Below are 17,118 nucleotides of genomic sequence, written 5' to 3'. Positions count from 1 at the left end.
TTTTTTCATCGCATTAACAAATCAGTAAATTTTCCTGACGAGGTTGCCTTAAAATAATTCTCCGCATGTTATAACATCTATATACTAGCTGTAGGCCGCGTTTTTCGCCCTTGTTTTTTTTTAATTCTGTGGCAACCGAGTGTTTTTTTGTTTGAAAACTTTATTGCACACACACTGTTATGCAATGCGAACTCATACACAGATGAAACTTAGAATAAAAAATTGGGCGTGCAAAGGCTGCCTTATCACTAAAGCTATCTCTTCCAGACAACCTTTGACGTAAGGAAAGACGAAGGAACGGGTTGGTGCAGCAGTTTAAGTTTAAAATATATATAGAAAGAAAGAAATAAATAAATATTTATTTTTTTATATTGCGCCACACATTACAATATTAACGACACCACGTATGTTACGTGTGGCCCGCCTGCATGAGCCAGTGGGAGCATACAGCGCTGATTTTCAGTTAGCACCTTGTACCAGGTGACACCACGGAAATGCGTAGCCATCTGACCACATTTTCATATTTTAATTTTATAATAAACTAAGCAAAAGTTATATTAGTAACAAAAAATTCAGTATTACTGTAAAAAATCTAGGTGTTACTTTTGACAATACTTTGTCCTGGGCCCCTCAAATTTCTCATTTGAGCCGTAAGATTTTTGGTGTTCTAGGTAAATTGAGGAGATGGAAAAATCTATTTTAAACTAAAATATCTCTTGCTCACACACTCATCCTACCAATCCTTGACTATGCCGATTCTTGTTACTCAGATTTGTCACAACAGTTACTTAACAAGCTTGAACGATTTCAAAACCTAATATATATAAGATTTTTGTTCGGGCTTAGGAAGTTTGACCATATAACTCAACACCGAATTAAACTCCAATGGCTCACTATTAGACACCGACGAAACTATCTTATTTTAAGTTTTCTTTACACTATTCTGTTTCATCCACATACTCCGACTTATCTTAAAGATCGCTTTACATTTCTTGGTGCTATTTCAATTCTTTCACTTACTCTCCGTTCTCAGAGTGACAATAAGCTGGAAGTGCCAATCAGCCTCACGCACTGTTACAATGAGTCATTTACTATCAAGGCAGTTAAATTCCACGTGACATTCGTTACGCTAAATCACACAGTATTTTTAAGACTCGTCTAAAGAATTATTATTTAACACTGTAAGTGTGATTATTATATTCCACATTTACTTTCGTTATATATAGTTTATATATATAGTTTTAGTATTATTTATTTTACCATATAGTATTTTATTTTATTTTTTATATGTACAGTTTTTGTAATTTTTGTAATTATTAACACGTATGTATATTTTTAGAGTTTTGTGCACCGCTATAAGGATTCATATGTAAGCCAATTCCTCATAATGGTTGCCTGGAAGAAATCACTATAAGTGATAAGGCCGCCTTTGTTACACAAATTTAATTGTACCTTTGTTGTTTTTGTCTCTTTTATTTATTTTTTTCTTGTGTGCAATAAAGTATTTTTGATTGATTGATTGAAAAAACAATCGAAAAAAATTACAAAAATTAAAGTAATAAAACGAATACTGCTAAACAAACTAAATTAATAATTATATTATAATTACATATGTATATAATATTTAATATATAGGTATATGTTTATTTTAGTGAAAACATTCTTGGAATTATTTGCAGTCAATGTAGTTCGGTCTCCACTTCTGCAACAACAACATCAGCAGTACGATGAACAGCTACGCGATATTGCAGCTTCTCTCACTCGACCTCGATCCCGCCGAGCCTTACCGCCTACTCTAGAACGACCCACCAGGTTACCCCCGCCGGATAGACTACCGGTGAGTACTACCAGCCTATAAAATCTAAGTCCGCTTTTATGAACAGCTATCCTACTCCTATGCATACACTTTACTCCAGACTTATGAAAGTATTCCTTACAGTAATTTCCTTACCGAAAACCGAAAATAAGTAATTGGTAAACCGAAATTTAATGGTAAACCGTTGTTTAATTTCACAGTTTTGATACCGCATGTATTACCGCATTTTGTACAAAATGGAAATATAATTTTTTGATTAAGGTGTTGTTATTATTTGCATGCCATAGAATGGCAGATTGTAGCACGTAACTTGTTATGTTTTATTATATGATCAAATTTGTTAACCTGCAATCACGCAAATAAAGATTTGAATTTGAATTTGAAAAATAGCAATGTTTTACAGTAAATATTTAGCTGTCAAAATATTGCCCAACGGTCATGAATTCTAAATGATTCTGTTCCTTTTGTTTGAAATAACCAAAAACTAATTGTTTGTAGGCAAGAGGAGCCCCAGACGGTGGACCCCCGCCCGAGGAAGGCATAACCAGTTCGGCAAGCGAAGGTAGCGAGCCAAACGACGCTGCTGAAGCGACGGAATCCACTGAAGGCGGCAGAGTAGAATTACCAGCTGAGAGACTTCTCCATGCGAGAGCTGGCTGGCTTCAGAGACGAAGTCCCAGTGGATGGTCGAGACACTGGTTCGTTCTTCGTGGAGCAGCATTATTGTACTTCCGAGATCCTCATGCAGAACATCGAGGACTCATGGATGGGGTAATAGACCTAAGCGGAATTTCTAGGGTAATAGAAATGCCAGGTTCTACTAATGGCTATGCCTTTGAAACGGAGGTAATTAGAATTTTATACAAAACTTCTTAATTCTTTTGTATTCGAGAATATTATCAGATCAACAAAATATATTTTTGTCCTTTTTTTCAGACTTGGGATGGCAAACACATAGTCTTGTCTGCTGTTACAGCAGGTATAAGAGCCAACTGGGTGTCGGCTATGCGAAGAACCGCTGGATTACCTGACACTGGACCACTGTCTCTCATTTTACGAGAAGATTCGGTTGATAAAGTATCGGAATCATCTACTTCTCCAATCACACCTGTGACACCAAATACCACAAAATCGGGACCATTCTCATCAGATGATGAATATAGAACTGCGTCCGAAGGTGGCCGCAGAGACAGTGCAGACTGGGGGGACGTCACTAACCAGCCACCTCCTTCTCCTATTCTCAATCGTACACCTATATCGCGAGTTAAGGAGAAGGTTCGTGCTAGAGCTTGCCTCCAACCACAAACTAAACCCGATTTGAAAGTCGAAAAAGACGAAATTGACTCAACCAAAGAAAAAGAAAACCTCCCCCTAGACGAAGTCGACGAAAACGAAAAGCCAAATGAACCCAGAAAACGCAGCTATATTTCAACCATAGACAAACAAACGATCGAAATCGAAGACTTACGAAAGCAGCTTAAACTAGCATTAAATGACGTCAATTCAGCAGAATCTGAACTCGCGAGACTACGTAAATTAAAATCTGAAGCCGCGACAAGAGAAAAGAAAATGGAAGATTTGGTGATAACATTGCAAAAGAAGGAAGAGGAACTGACGGTGCGAACAAAAGAAGCAGAAAACTTAGACGCAATAAAACAGCTGTATAATCAAGATAAAAACATGTGGGAAACAAAATTGACAGAGACACAAAACTTTTTAAAAGAATCGACCGAGCACTGCGAATTGCTGACGCGGCAACTGACTACAGCACAGGAAGCAATAAAGCAGCTGCAAAAAGAATTGAATGAACTGAATGAAAAAGTTTTGAGGAGCGTTAGAGAGAACGAGAGCTTATATTCAAGAATAAGAGAACTTGAAAGCAAAGTCGTTGCAGAATCACCGACCAGAGAAAAAAGAAAAAGCATTGGATCACTTAGTGACCTTAGTAGTTTAAACCAAGACTTAAATATAGAGTCTTTAGAGAAAAATAGACTGATTGAAGAGTACGTAGAATTAAGAAGCAGATTTTTAAAGGCTATTCATGAAATTAAGGCTATGAAAAAAGAACTTCGTGACTCACACAACATGTACGACGAGCTCGAAGTGACCAACTCTAAGTTAAAGAATGAAATGAAACTAAGGGAGCAGTGTAGTAAATCCGAAATAGACCTAATGGCAGCTCGCATTTTAGATTTAACTCAGAAACTTACTGCATCGGATAAACAAGTACGCACGTTAAAACATAAAATTCAAAAAACTGAATCAAGAGAAAAAAGACGCAGTTTGTCATTAAAGGGAAGGGAATCTTTCACGTTAGGCAAAGAAGTTGAAGAGAAGTTAACAGAACTGGAAAACAAAATTACTCTTTTAGAAACAGGAGACTCAGTGCCTACTATCAATTCTCCTTCTAAAAGTGCTTCGCCCGCCAAAGAAAAAGTGTCCAAAACCGATAGTTCAACGGACGATAAAAGAACGAAGAGGTTGGCTGCGAGGCTTAGGAGAAAATCGTTAGACAGTGCTACGAGCTCCGAGCCCATGAAAATGTTAGTTCGATTGAGCTCGCTCGAAACCAAAGTAGCTTCCGCATTGGAAATTCGCCGAGATTTAACTGTATCTTGTGAATCACTAAGTCCAACGACAAGGTCTAGCGAGAGCCCATCGAGTAACGATAGTCCAGAAAGCTCACAAACGCAGATAGGTACACAATCGCAGAGGCATCTTCTAGATAGACTTCAAAGCCTAGAAAATGTGGTGATTCATTCGAGAAATAAAGTAAACGAATGTTTGTGTCAAATGAGTGCAATGCGAGCGGCTAAATCAAGACGGTCACCATCTCCTAGCCTGGAAAAGAAATATAGCATCAAGGGAATGGAAAAATGTTTAATGGACGTCAGTAAAAGATTGCAAGAATGTTTTGACAAATGTGTAATAGATTCCACCGAGCAAAACTCTGGTGAAGAAATTGACGACGGCGTCGCGCAGGTCGTCGCGCAGCTCGAGGAGCAGCTGAGGACGAAACTACTGGAGATATCTAAAAAGAAGGCGGCGCTCTACGAGGCTGGCGAGCTGACGCAGAGAAAGAGTTTAGAGATTCTAGCAGAGAAGCTCGCTTACGAGGCGGTGCTCGTGAGCAGGATACAAGAGGCTCTAGAGTCCTCCGATGGGAGCAGATTTTTCGCTAGGTTGATAAAGTCTGAAATAATCGAAACTAGTCAATTAATCGATAACCTTAAGTCTAAGATTAACGGGGACGGAAAGACGACGTCCGTCACCCAGAGCTCCCTCGACTACCTCGCGAGGATCCTGTCGCGCAAGATCGACGCTTCGAGCGGTCGCGAGACCGGCGGCAGGAAAGCCGAGGTGATCATTCAGAGCGAAGACCTCGAGGCGCTCGAGGCGTCGCAGAAGGAGGTCGGCGAGGCCGTCGAGAAGTACAAGAGGGAGAAGCTGGGCGAGCTGTGCGCCGCGCTGGCCGGCGAGGCGCTCAGCCACGCCGGCGACAGCGACGCCGAGCGCAGCGGCGCGGAGGCGGCGCGCGTGCGCGAGGCGTGGGCGGCGGCGCGCGACGCGCTGGGCGCCGAGCTGGTGCAGGCCGAGGTGGCGCGCGCGCTGGCCCGCGCCGCGCAGCTGTGTGACGACGGCCTGGACGCCGCGCGCCGCTCGCGCCTGGCGCTCAGCGCGCAGCGCCGCGCCGACCTGGACCTGTGGTGGCAGGCGGCGCACGACCACCTGCGCTGCGAGCTGGACGCCGCCGTGCGCGACATCGCGGCGCAGTACCGCGAGTGCGCCGCGCGCCCGCCGCGCCGCGCGCCGCCGCTCGACAGCCGCGCGCTACTGGCGCAGCTGGCCGACGTGCTGGCGCGCAAGGCGCTGGTGGACGCGCGCGTGGCCGTGCTGCGCGGCACGTACCGCGCCCGCGACCACGCGCCGCGCCGCGCCGAGGACGCCATCTCCTCGCTGGAGACCGACCCCGACTGCGAGGCGGAGTTCGTCTTCCTCTTCCAGCACTTCTCGACCGAGTGCCGAGCGCTCTTCTCCAGTGACTGTTCGGGCAACAGTGAAGACTCGATGAAGATCGGCGAAAGCCTCGAGCGGGTGGAGGCGGCGGTGGCGGCGGCGCAGCGGCGCCTGGCGCCCGACGAGCCGGCGCCGGACGCGGAGGTGGCGGGCGGGGCGGCGGCGCGGCTGGACGCGCTGCGGCGGCGCGTGGAGGCGCTGCGCTGCCCGCAGTGCGCGCGCCTGCAGGAGGCGCTGGCGCGGCTGACGGCGGAGCGCACGCGCTCCGAGTGCGCGCTGAGCCAGCAGGCGGCGGCGCTGGCGGCGGCGCGGCGCGCGCGCGCTCAGCTGCAGGCGCAGCACGAGCGCGAGCGCGTGGCGCTGCGGGAGCGCGCGCGCACGCTGCAGCGCCGCCTGGCCGCGCTGGACTCCGAGTACTCGGCGCAGCTGGACAGCCTGCGCGCCGCCTACCAGGCAAGTGGCACGCTCGATGGAGCGGGTCGTACTCGACGATACGAGTGGTTCTATAAAAGGTCTTTCGGGATTTGAAAAGATTTGAGATCTAAATCTAAAAATAAAGTGGCTAGATTTAATGATTTCCTATCTTAATACTATCATCCATGCGTTCAAATTTATTCCGCGAAAATAGGAGTCACTCAGGGATCTTCATTAGGACAATTTCTGTTCCTCAATTACATTCATGATGTTCCTTAAATTGTTAAGGACGATTATGGGATACTTTTTTTTTTTGCTGATATTACATCTGTGATCTTTAAAATTAATTGATGTGAACATTACCCAATGTTAATTAAATATAAACCATTGTACAACTTAATAATGAAGAATTGGTTCTGGTAGATACGACAATATTTCTGGGAATAATTTTAAATGCTAAACTTTAATGGGGCCACATATAAATAATTTATCGAACAAGCTTAGCTCTGTAGCATACGCGGTCAAAAAGATGCGTCATATGACAGGTATAGAGACTAGGCTTATGTGTTTTTGTTACTTTCACAACATCATGTCATCAGTATTATGGGATAATGCTGCTGATTCCAGTACATTTTCCCGGGAAAAAAACAGCCAATGTCAATGAGTTAATCCAAGATATAATATATCTCCATTCCATAATTCAGTCAAATTTGCTTAGTAGTTTTTACGTGAAAGAGTAACAAACATCTATCCATACAAAGTTTGGCATTTATAATATCAGTAGGATATATTATGTTTCAACGTTTCATAAGAGTCTGTGATAGGCAATTCAAATTCCAAAATTCTTCATTCATTTAGATGAAGAATTTGGAATTTGAATTTAGATTTTGCGCAGGGCGCCGCGGTGGGAGACGCGCACGGCGACGGGCTGCGCGCGCGCTACCAGCAGGAAATCGAGCAGCTGCGCGCGCTGTGCGAGAAAGGGCTGCTGGCCATGGAGAGCTCGCACCGCCGCATCGTGCGGGAGATGGAGGACAAACACCGCGCCGAGCGCGACCAGCTGCGGTGAGCCCCGCCGGGACAGATACATACACTACATACATACATTTCATACTAATATACACACACGCGGTCAAAAAGATGCAGACAGGTATAGACATACAGGTACTGCTAGGCTTGTGTGCTTTACTTAATTTCACTGCATTATGTCCTAATATATTTTATTATGGGGTAATGCTGCTGATATTGATTCTATTCCGCACTATCCCGCTCTTTTGCAGCATTTCCTTCTGCCAGAGGTTGCTATAACTATTAGCGTTTCGGTCTCACAGATAAATCTCAGACACAGTAAATAATGTACCGCTGAAGCATCTGAAGTATTATTTCGGTTTTCATTTACACGTTGTAAATGTTTAAAAAAATAATTAATAATATTGTTAATAAATGCTTTTAATTCAGGCCAAATACAAAATAACAAAAATGACAAAAATTAAAACAAAAATAAAAAAAAATAATTGAGTACTTAGATACTGGTTAGGTCTATGCTTTAAAAGGCCTTCGCCTAGAAGTGAAACGGTAATAGCCCATTGAAGATACTAATTAAATGTTTCTAACTCTCTCACAGGTTGGAAAAGGAGCAGGCGCTAGCAGAAGAGACGCGTGCGACGTTGGCCGCGCTGGATGCGATGCGCAAGGCCCACGAGAACGAGGTCCGCCGGGAGGTGGACAAGTTCAAAACGGAGTTCCTGGCACGTGGGGCACCTGAGCTGGGACAACTAAGCTCGAGGCACCAGTAATTGTTTTTCATTCCTTCTTTCCTTCTCCTTCTCTCTCTTCAGCTGTGCATAAACTTCTCTTTTCTTAACCCCGACGCAAAAACTACGAATTTCCGTTTCCACCTCTTTTCGGCACTTTTTAGTTTATATAATAATATTAGAAGTAACCAAAATAATCATAAGTTATCGCTACTGATATAGAGAATTTCACTTACAGTCAATATATTTTTCTTATAACTTTAAAAGTTAATTACATTACTAATTAACTTCATTAGAAAGTCGTCGTTGGGTATCCGATCAAGTATTTCTCTACAAAATTTTAAATAATAAAATCAACTGTCCAAATATTTTGACCAAAATTAAATTTACTGTTCCGCGTAAAAATGCGCGCCTCGGTAACTTCAAACCGTTCGTTGGCAAGTTGTATAGAACTAATTTGGGCGCTCACAGTATCCTGGCTAGGATTTGCCGAGAGCACAACAAGCTATTCCAAGCTACTCGTGCCGACATCCACTCATGTTCTCTTCAGCAATACAAAACAATTCTGCAACAACATATTAGTACAGCTAGTAGATAATTGCCTCGTACATTTCTGTTTTGTTTTAATTTAAGTTATGTTTTTGTTTCCTGTTTTTTTTTAACTTCATCTTACAGTGTTTCCTTCGTTACAACAATAATATTATTGTAAACTTGCGAACCCGCACTTGTGTGTTTGTTTTTTCAGATACGCATGCCGGTTTGCCAGTAATTGGGTTTACACTACAACTTTATATTTCTCAATTTTGTAGTCCCTAAGCTTGTTTCAGTGTATAATCTGTTGGTGAACCTAATAAATAAATAAATAAATAAAAGATTATATACATTTATAAATAGCAAAAAAAAAAAACTTAATACAAGGGACGGAGGAGTCGTGAGCGGTCCTATAACGGCATTAGAGCGTCGCGCCGCTTCTGTGACGGCATACAGGTCGATTTTTCTGTGAATGTGTGCCAATGTTTTGCATCAGTAATGGATGGTTTCCTTAGTTTTATCCAAATCCTGCTACCTCTAACATTTGGCGTGGAATGTAAATAATATTTATTAAGTAACCTTGTATGATAAACGTGTTTTCTTATGTTTACAGGCAGGAGATGGAAGAGATCAAGCGCGAGATCCTATCGCTGTCGGAGAAGTACTCGGTGAAGTGCGTTGAGTCGGCGGCCTTGGAGGAAAGGCTGGCGGCCGCCAGCGCGCAACTTGCGCATGCGCACAACCACATCATGCAGCTAGATGCAAGGCAAGAAGATATATATAGTGCCCTTTCTTGAATTATTATTTTTTTTTATATTTTTTAAGTCCAATACACTGGAGAAGCCTGGAGTATATAGTCTCTATTGCCATATAGTATAAATAGCTAAATTCTTTAGCAAACTTTCAATTGTATTTTACAGAAATAAACAACTCCGGGCGCATATAATGTCGGAAGCGAACGAAATGAAGTATTCGGAAGCCTCTACTCTCGCGCAGTTTATAGAGGACTCCCCTCCGGTATGTTAACACACTTTTTTTTTATGGTCTCGCTTGAATACTTCACCCACTAAATACAACTGTACCACTACCGTATACGCACCGCAAAAGGTTTCATATAAATAGATATCTTCTAAGTGCGCATTAACATTTAAAAAAAACAGTACGTTCGGGGGACCCCTTTTCAGAAACGAAGTTTTATACTGTACCCAAACCGTAAGAAAAATGTCACATTTATCATGATGATGTAAACAATTAAAGTATACTAACTACGGCGAAAGGAATTGTATGAATCACATAACATTTCTCCCTTACGTGACGATTCTACCGCAAGCGCGTGAAGGAAAAAAGCTGTAACAGACCATTAAGAACTGCTTTTTGATAGAATCGAATTTATTTTTATTCTTTAACATTATGGGTGAAATTGCACAATAGCAATCGTAGAATCGTTTTTGAGTATCGTAACACTAACACTACATTGTAAAATGAACCTAACTGTTCTTAGTTTAAAGCACAAATACATCAAACCATGTTGAAAAGATTTGTTCTTGTTTCCTCATACAGAACATTTGTAAAATAACAATAATATATAATGCTGCACATATATTACAGGGCCATTTTCGTTAACGTTATAATGTTAGATAACTACTACTTCAAATATTTTAATTTTTAACATATTAGGGGAATTGGAACCATCAGTGATTTTATTTGGTACAGCGGTACGGATAGTGGTCCGGATGTGAACAATGGGTGGTAAGCTTTGTACAGCCTAGCTTAATATTACCTAGCGCTTATCTTGCTGTAAGTAGCCGACCACGCTTGCATGACGTCACAAGCACGTAAAATTCATTCGTCGTATACCACTTGTTCGCGAATACTGAAACCCTGGTAACTTTAAATTTTGAGTCACAGTTATGATTTTTACTCCTAATAAAAAAATTACAAATATTTTTAATGCCTGTTTTCACTAACGAACAAGGGAATGCCTTGATAAATAACGCCTAATCTAAGGAGATTTCTAGGCATTCATCAACCTTACACCAACAGTTATCACCTAAGAGTTGGTGAAGCGTAGGCATTCGATTTAGGTGATGTCTAGGGTTACTGAAAACGGGCAAATTTAAGAAGCACTTAAATTTAAAGAAGGTTTATTTTATTCAGAATTAGTTCAGAGTGCAACGTCCAGTATGCGCACAAGAATATGTAGAGCACAATCATTTGTATTTTTTGGCAAAACTTTTATTTTGTTTTTTTCATGTTTTCACTATTGCTGCACTTCTTATTATTCTGTTTGTAAATATTGACAAAGGGAACGGTCCAGAAATTTATAAAGAGTTAAACCTCGGTTTGTACCTGTCACAATAAAGATAAAAAAGTAAACTTCCTTTGCAGAGTTAATGTATTTTTCCGATTCGATAACTGAATACTTTTTTATGTATGTTATTTTTCTTTTTTTTTTTTAATTTTTAGCAATAACCTCTCTCGTTTTTCACGCACGTCCGAAGGTTGGCTGATAGAAAATTCTTTAGCAAAGTCCGCCCTTATTTTTTGTGAAACGTTTTTTGGGTCGTGCATTAAATAAAAAAAAAGAATCATAGTAAGAGATTTGTGGATATTTTTTACTTTCTCTATTTGTCACACTTGTGCGCTATAATATCACCCGCTTAGTTGAATCTCTACGCAGGTTGACCCTCGTGACCGAAATCGGTCAGGGAAACTGTTTTGTTCTACTTATAAAACAAGGTCGGTAATTAAATTCCATGTTTATACATAAAGGTGAAAATAAGTTACGTTGTTGTTTTAAATTCCTATAATCTATTTATTATTTATTTTCTTGTACCAATAATAAATTCAAAATGGGCCGTTTCCTTTCCTTTTGCTATCATAGGAAATCTGATCGCATAAATTGATACGAGCTAAGCTTTCTATATAATAATACAATTGGCTGAAGATTCATTTATTATTTTTCGCTTGAAAACTAAAATGTTTAATGCAAATAATTATATAACTTATATTTATATTTAAAAATTAATCTTAACATTATATCCTTGGACTAATGAGTTGAATTTTATCATTTCATTTGATAATTTTTCAAATTAATGATGATATTAAAAATTATGTTTTACGGTACTTTTGTTAGATCTGAATACTAATTAACATTTTTTTTAATTACAATCAATTCGCGCGATCATTTAATACTCGTAGTTTACTACTCTTGTTCAGAGACGTTACTACTGCAGTAACGTTTTTAATACCTAAGGCCAGCCGCACATTAACTATCGAATCCGATTGGTCAACTAATGTTGCAATAAATGATATGTAATAATTACCATTTAGAAAGTGTACATAAAATAAAAAGACTCTTAAAAAGGAGTTTATCAGAAAAATTAGTTTATCTGACTGAACCTGATAATTCATCGTGTTTTATGAAAATACAATATACATCACCATACTGAAGATGCTACTTCAGCTCTTTGTACCCGCTTATTTATGCTGCCGAGTAGCATTGCTGTGTTCCGGTCTGAAGGACGTTGTTGACGCTGTAATTACAGAAAAATGCGACTTACACACAGTTGATGAACACGGGACGTCACTTTAAAGGACGTGTTCCTGCGACGTGGTGCTCCGTTTACAGGCAATAGTTTTCCACTTACCTTGATGGACCATCTGCGTGGTGCGTTAATTGTTACTATAAAAGAAAAACTCTGCACTGCCGGTTACCTCTCCGCCATAAGAGAGATTTTAGAGCATAAAGCACTAGCATGGTGAACTACGTCCTAAACCCATGCCCTATAGTAGGCTGTTGCCGGCCGGTTGATTATGATGGTGATTATTTAAATCGATTTATGGATTGGTACGAATTTAAAAGTTCGATATTGCGTTTAATTATTCCATGCTAAGCCGTCGATCTCATGTTTTTAAGCTGGTATTTTCGTACATAAGTTAAAAAAAAAAATGGTTATTAATCGGATTGTAAAATAGTAAATGTACGGCAGTCTTATTGAACTTCGACATACGCTTAGTCGTAATGTCTCTGCACCCTTAGTACAAGAGTTTCTCGCTCGCAATTGAGGATTCGTTTTCGAGTTTCGAAATACTTGAAGATTAATCTAAAAGATTTTATTCGTATCGCAAATTTGCTTATACTTCATCGCCAAAGGCTTTTGGCAGGACATTTGTAAAATTAAAATAAGAAGTACGGGATTTGCAACTCTAAACTGAGTGTAATAACGCCCATTTTGCTTTGACGAAGCGAAAACGACTCCTCTATTGCGAGTGAGCGAATCTTGTACGAAGGCAACTGAACTCGGGTGTGGAGTGACACGTTGGCGTGGTACATGTGGCGGGCACTAACAGCATGGGGCGGAGTCGCCGCTGTGGGCTCACCTGCGCCGCCTGGCCGCCGCCTGGCAGGCTTCGGACCCACCAGGTAACCTACCCAAAACACTACCAATTACCTATATATGGTACTAAACGATACTATATCTTCATCATCAAAGCATTACTAATAATGTAATGGAATAGTTTAGGTCGTAGTCAACCACGTCATAGTTCTGATGCTAAATCATTCTGACAAAGTATTAATGGGATTTTAATAAAGTAATAGAAAAATTTTGTTTGGCCATTGGAATACTATTTTACAGTGTTATTGTATGTGTTTTATGTGCGTGTGTGTGTTTGGTTTGCATGCTAGGTAATTAAAACTAATAATAATATTTAGCAAACATTCATGGCTTAGCAAATAAACATCCCCATCCCAAATGTCTATACATATGTCATATATACATATGTAAATGATGTGTGTGTGTGTGAATGAAATATATTTTAATGTAATATACCATGTAAATTTTTTTTACCATATAAAATCATATATTTTTATTTGCTTATACTAAAAACAATCCAGCCTCGTATAATCTAAATCTAATAAACTAAAAATTTAAGAACCTCCGAATCTAAGTAAAAAAATATCTAAAGAGTTGTCATTTTAATAAAACTATGCCACCTACCTTTCAACTATTAAAACTACCAATCGTAGAGTCACTACAAACAGACAGACGATATTTCGATAGTACTTCAATTAGGCCAACTTGAAATAAATGATTTTTTTATTAGATTTTAAGATGCCACCAAGGAACCGATGGTAGCTTTAATACAGAAACATGTAACCAAATCACGAAATACTGTTGAAGGGTGCACAAGTATATTTCATAAGGATTTATCCAATTTTTTTTAAGGAATTACTGTGTAAATAGAATAAATCAGAAGAAGCATATTTATTTTTCCATACAAACGAATTCAAAACATTCTAAGTGTTTACTTATGACAACCCTATTGATGATAAAAGACAGACACGTGCATAGTACCTACGCTACGCGACGCGTACCTTATAAAGTGACAGGAGCCACTTGATTTTAATTTTGCATGTGATTTTAGGTTTGTATCTGATTTCTTAAAACCAAACTTCTACTATGAAAGTGATTTACACAGGCGTTTCGGTTTCACAGTAAGTTTCTGAGGCAGTACCTCTAAAGCCTCTGTAGTAATATTTCGGTTTTCATTTACAAGTCAAAATCGGAACTTTAAAGGTTTTTGAAGCTTGTTAAAATTAACTCAGCACAGTTTTCTCTCCCCCACGCTTACAATGTAAAGTACATTTTACTAAACCGATAGAGAGATAACCGGTACATATATGTTATAGGGGAAGTCCTCTCGCTCGAGCCCGCTGGAGAGGTCGCGAGCGCCGCCCTCGCCCTTCGCCAGCCCGGAGACCACGCGAAGTCTGCAGATGTCTCCCGTACAGGTAAAGTTACTTTTCACACCACTCGCTCGCAATGCCTTATTAAATAGCCTAGTATTGAAAGGCCAATGCATCCTTTAGATACAGAAGCAGAATTTAAGCCACTGGCTTTATATTATCAAAAATTCGGTAAAATGGTTGTTCGAATCAAAAGCCACAAATCTCTTTGGTAACAAGTTTGATGTGGGAAAATTGTTAAAAGCCTTTCTCTATCTACTACTCCGTAATACAAACAGTAGCTATTTATGCAACTGTTACTGTATGACTAGTTAGGACTAATTGCATACAAAAAACCAGCAAAATAAATGAATATAAAAGTAAAATAAATTTTTAATTTAGTCTTGAAAAATTACAATCATATATAACTATCGTTTGCCCGACACTTGGTCTGCGTTTCAGAAATTCTAACTTTCCAAATTGCAGACACACTTTCGTATCTTTATTATAAGTAAGGATAGTAAGGAAATATGAATAATAATATTTTAAATAACATTGTCCGCAGAATTGAAATCGAGTCAGCGCTGTTCGAACATGCGCGCCGGGCTATTGGCGGGCGTTGTCGCAGAACGCAAGAAAATGTTCGAGACGTAAGAGCGAATACACGGACAAACAATCACAACTGCTCTACGAGTTCTACTTCGATTACACCACACGACATACTAAGGCTGGTCGCACGATGCGATTTGCTATCGCAAGCAAGCGTACGGTAATTGTCGTACACATATACCTCCAGCAAATCGATTATATTACGCAACTAAATCGATAGTTCTGTCACAAATTTCATACTAAAGTCGGAAACATTAGACATTACGCAGCTCGTTTTGAGTCATTACCAGTGTTTTCTTATGTCTAGAAACACTACTAGAAAGCATTGGGCGATGATTCCGAAAATAGTGTTTCTGAGAACACACAGATTCGTACGAAAAAACACGTCAATAGTGCGACTTGCTTAACTAGTACTTAACCTAAAACAAAGGTTACGAAGAATCGTATTAAGTAGGTATATTGACATAAACACTGTTTTCACACGTTGCGGTTTTACGAACGTAGAGGTTTTCATACTCTTAAGAGTATAAAAGCATAAGGATACAATCGTATCGTGTAAACGCAGTGATATAGCGTTTGCACACTATGCGATCCGACATTGGCGACGATATCGGTCGGCGTACAAGTATATCGGGTCGCATAATGTGAAAGCGAGATTACGCAACGAGTCACAAGAACGCCCCCCACCACGCTAGCACCTGGCCACTTTGCTTGACGTCATTGTATTGTATACGAGGCGACTCTGTTATCGCCTTACATTGACAACCTCTCTGGGCAATACTAGTGGCGCACTCTTTATAGAGTGTCTGTTAATACACTAAATTAAAGTGTTAAGTATTGAATACATTAACTGGGTTGCCCGTGTACGACGGATAAAGAGTCGCCGCAACTTGTATTATGTAATCTTGTAATGAAATCATAAAATATTAATAAAATTAAACACTTTTATAAAAACTATATTAATAAAATATAATCAATATGGCGATAAAATAACGATTTTAGATTTAAAACTCATTAAAAGATGTGAACTTAGTTAACTCATGTCTAGACTCTGGATACAGATTTTTTCATTACTTGTTATTAATATATTGAGAACGTGTTTTAAGTCTAAATATTTATATTTAAGTTATTAAGCTAAGACAAATAAGACTTCCTTTTATGAGAAGTGGCCAGAACTTTTAACTCCCACCCACCACAAAAAAATGTATATAACTTTGTTTGAATTGTTTTTTTTTTATTACTTAATTTTAATTAACTATAGAGTGTATATTACTTTCGCAAACCTATCTTTCTTCTGCCTATTATTTTTTTAAAGTTATGCTTCAAAACTTTTTTCAATGTAATACTTTATTGAACTGAAAGGCGTTGCACCTATATACAGTTGTTTAAATTATGATCTGTAAATCGTCCAGAACTCTATGGAAGCATAGCTTTAAGGAATAGACCCAGAAGGTCATATAGGTTATCTATTTCATGGACTTACCCCTCAATTTAGCCGTAGATTTGGGTATCAATTTTGTAAAATTGTAACATTGTGTACATACTCAGGGTCCGCTCTTTTATAACCAGCTATTGTTTGCTGTCCATTTTATCTTATAAGGAGTTTGTTACCAAATATTTCTTATTTATGAGTTTTTTTTGACATTTCGCGGGTGCCGCGCGATTTATCCGGGAGGCTCGGCTGTGTAGTTACAATGTGGATTCTTGGAGCTTTAGTTGGACTTGATAGTTAGAATTTCAAATTGGGTTGAAGTTTCTGAACGGTTGCGACTTATCATCATCATTACAGTTCACTGCTGGACAAAAGGCCTCTCCCAACTGAAGGATTTGCCAATAATCACCACGCTGGTCAGGCGAGTTGGTGATCGCAGTGATAGTAGTAGCAGAGAGTACGTTGCTGCCCGCTTTCCGTTATATTCCCTTACGCCAAGTACGACATCCGCGGGAAAAAGAGGGGTGGTGACAACCCTATTCTGATCTGCCGTCACGGCACTAGCTGCGACATGTAACCCCTATAAAAACGCATATGACCCGTCGCAAAGCGTGTGCGGGTAGTTACTAAATACGGGACAGTTGGATGTAGTTCTCCACGCGACCGTTAGGTTCGCTGTACAGTTAACTTACATCGTTGCGAAACGATTTAGCGTCTAAACAAACAAATATTTATTATACAGAACTTTTTTATACTATACTTATAATATACAACGTGTAAATGAAAACTGAAGTGTTACTTCACAGGCTTCAGA

General features: G+C 39.8%; 1 protein-coding gene across 4 annotated transcripts in view; it reads left to right on the top strand.

The window, feature by feature from the left end:
* Positions 1-17,118, top strand: part of LOC120624436 (protein outspread) — a 407,014-nt gene extending 389,896 nt beyond the window's left edge. For 2 of the 4 annotated variants that reach the window (XM_039890977.1, XM_039890975.1), the window contains exons 8-17: positions 1,680-1,837; positions 2,315-2,662; positions 2,753-6,286; positions 7,143-7,312; positions 7,872-8,039; positions 9,146-9,298; positions 9,453-9,549; positions 12,886-12,958; positions 14,228-14,329; positions 14,829-17,118. In XM_039890977.1, coding sequence (XP_039746911.1) covers positions 1,680-1,837; positions 2,315-2,662; positions 2,753-6,286; positions 7,143-7,312; positions 7,872-8,039; positions 9,146-9,298; positions 9,453-9,549; positions 12,886-12,958; positions 14,228-14,329; positions 14,829-14,917 — 4,892 coding nt within the window. In that variant the 3' untranslated portion in view covers positions 14,918-17,118. The other 2 variants (XM_039890978.1, XM_039890979.1) reach the window with 2 other exon arrangements.

This window comes from Pararge aegeria, chromosome 6 (genome assembly GCF_905163445.1).
Source record: "Pararge aegeria chromosome 6, ilParAegt1.1, whole genome shotgun sequence".
NCBI classification, from domain to species: Eukaryota; Metazoa; Arthropoda; class Insecta; order Lepidoptera; family Nymphalidae; genus Pararge; species Pararge aegeria.
This window is presented reverse-complemented; position numbering and strand designations above follow the sequence as displayed.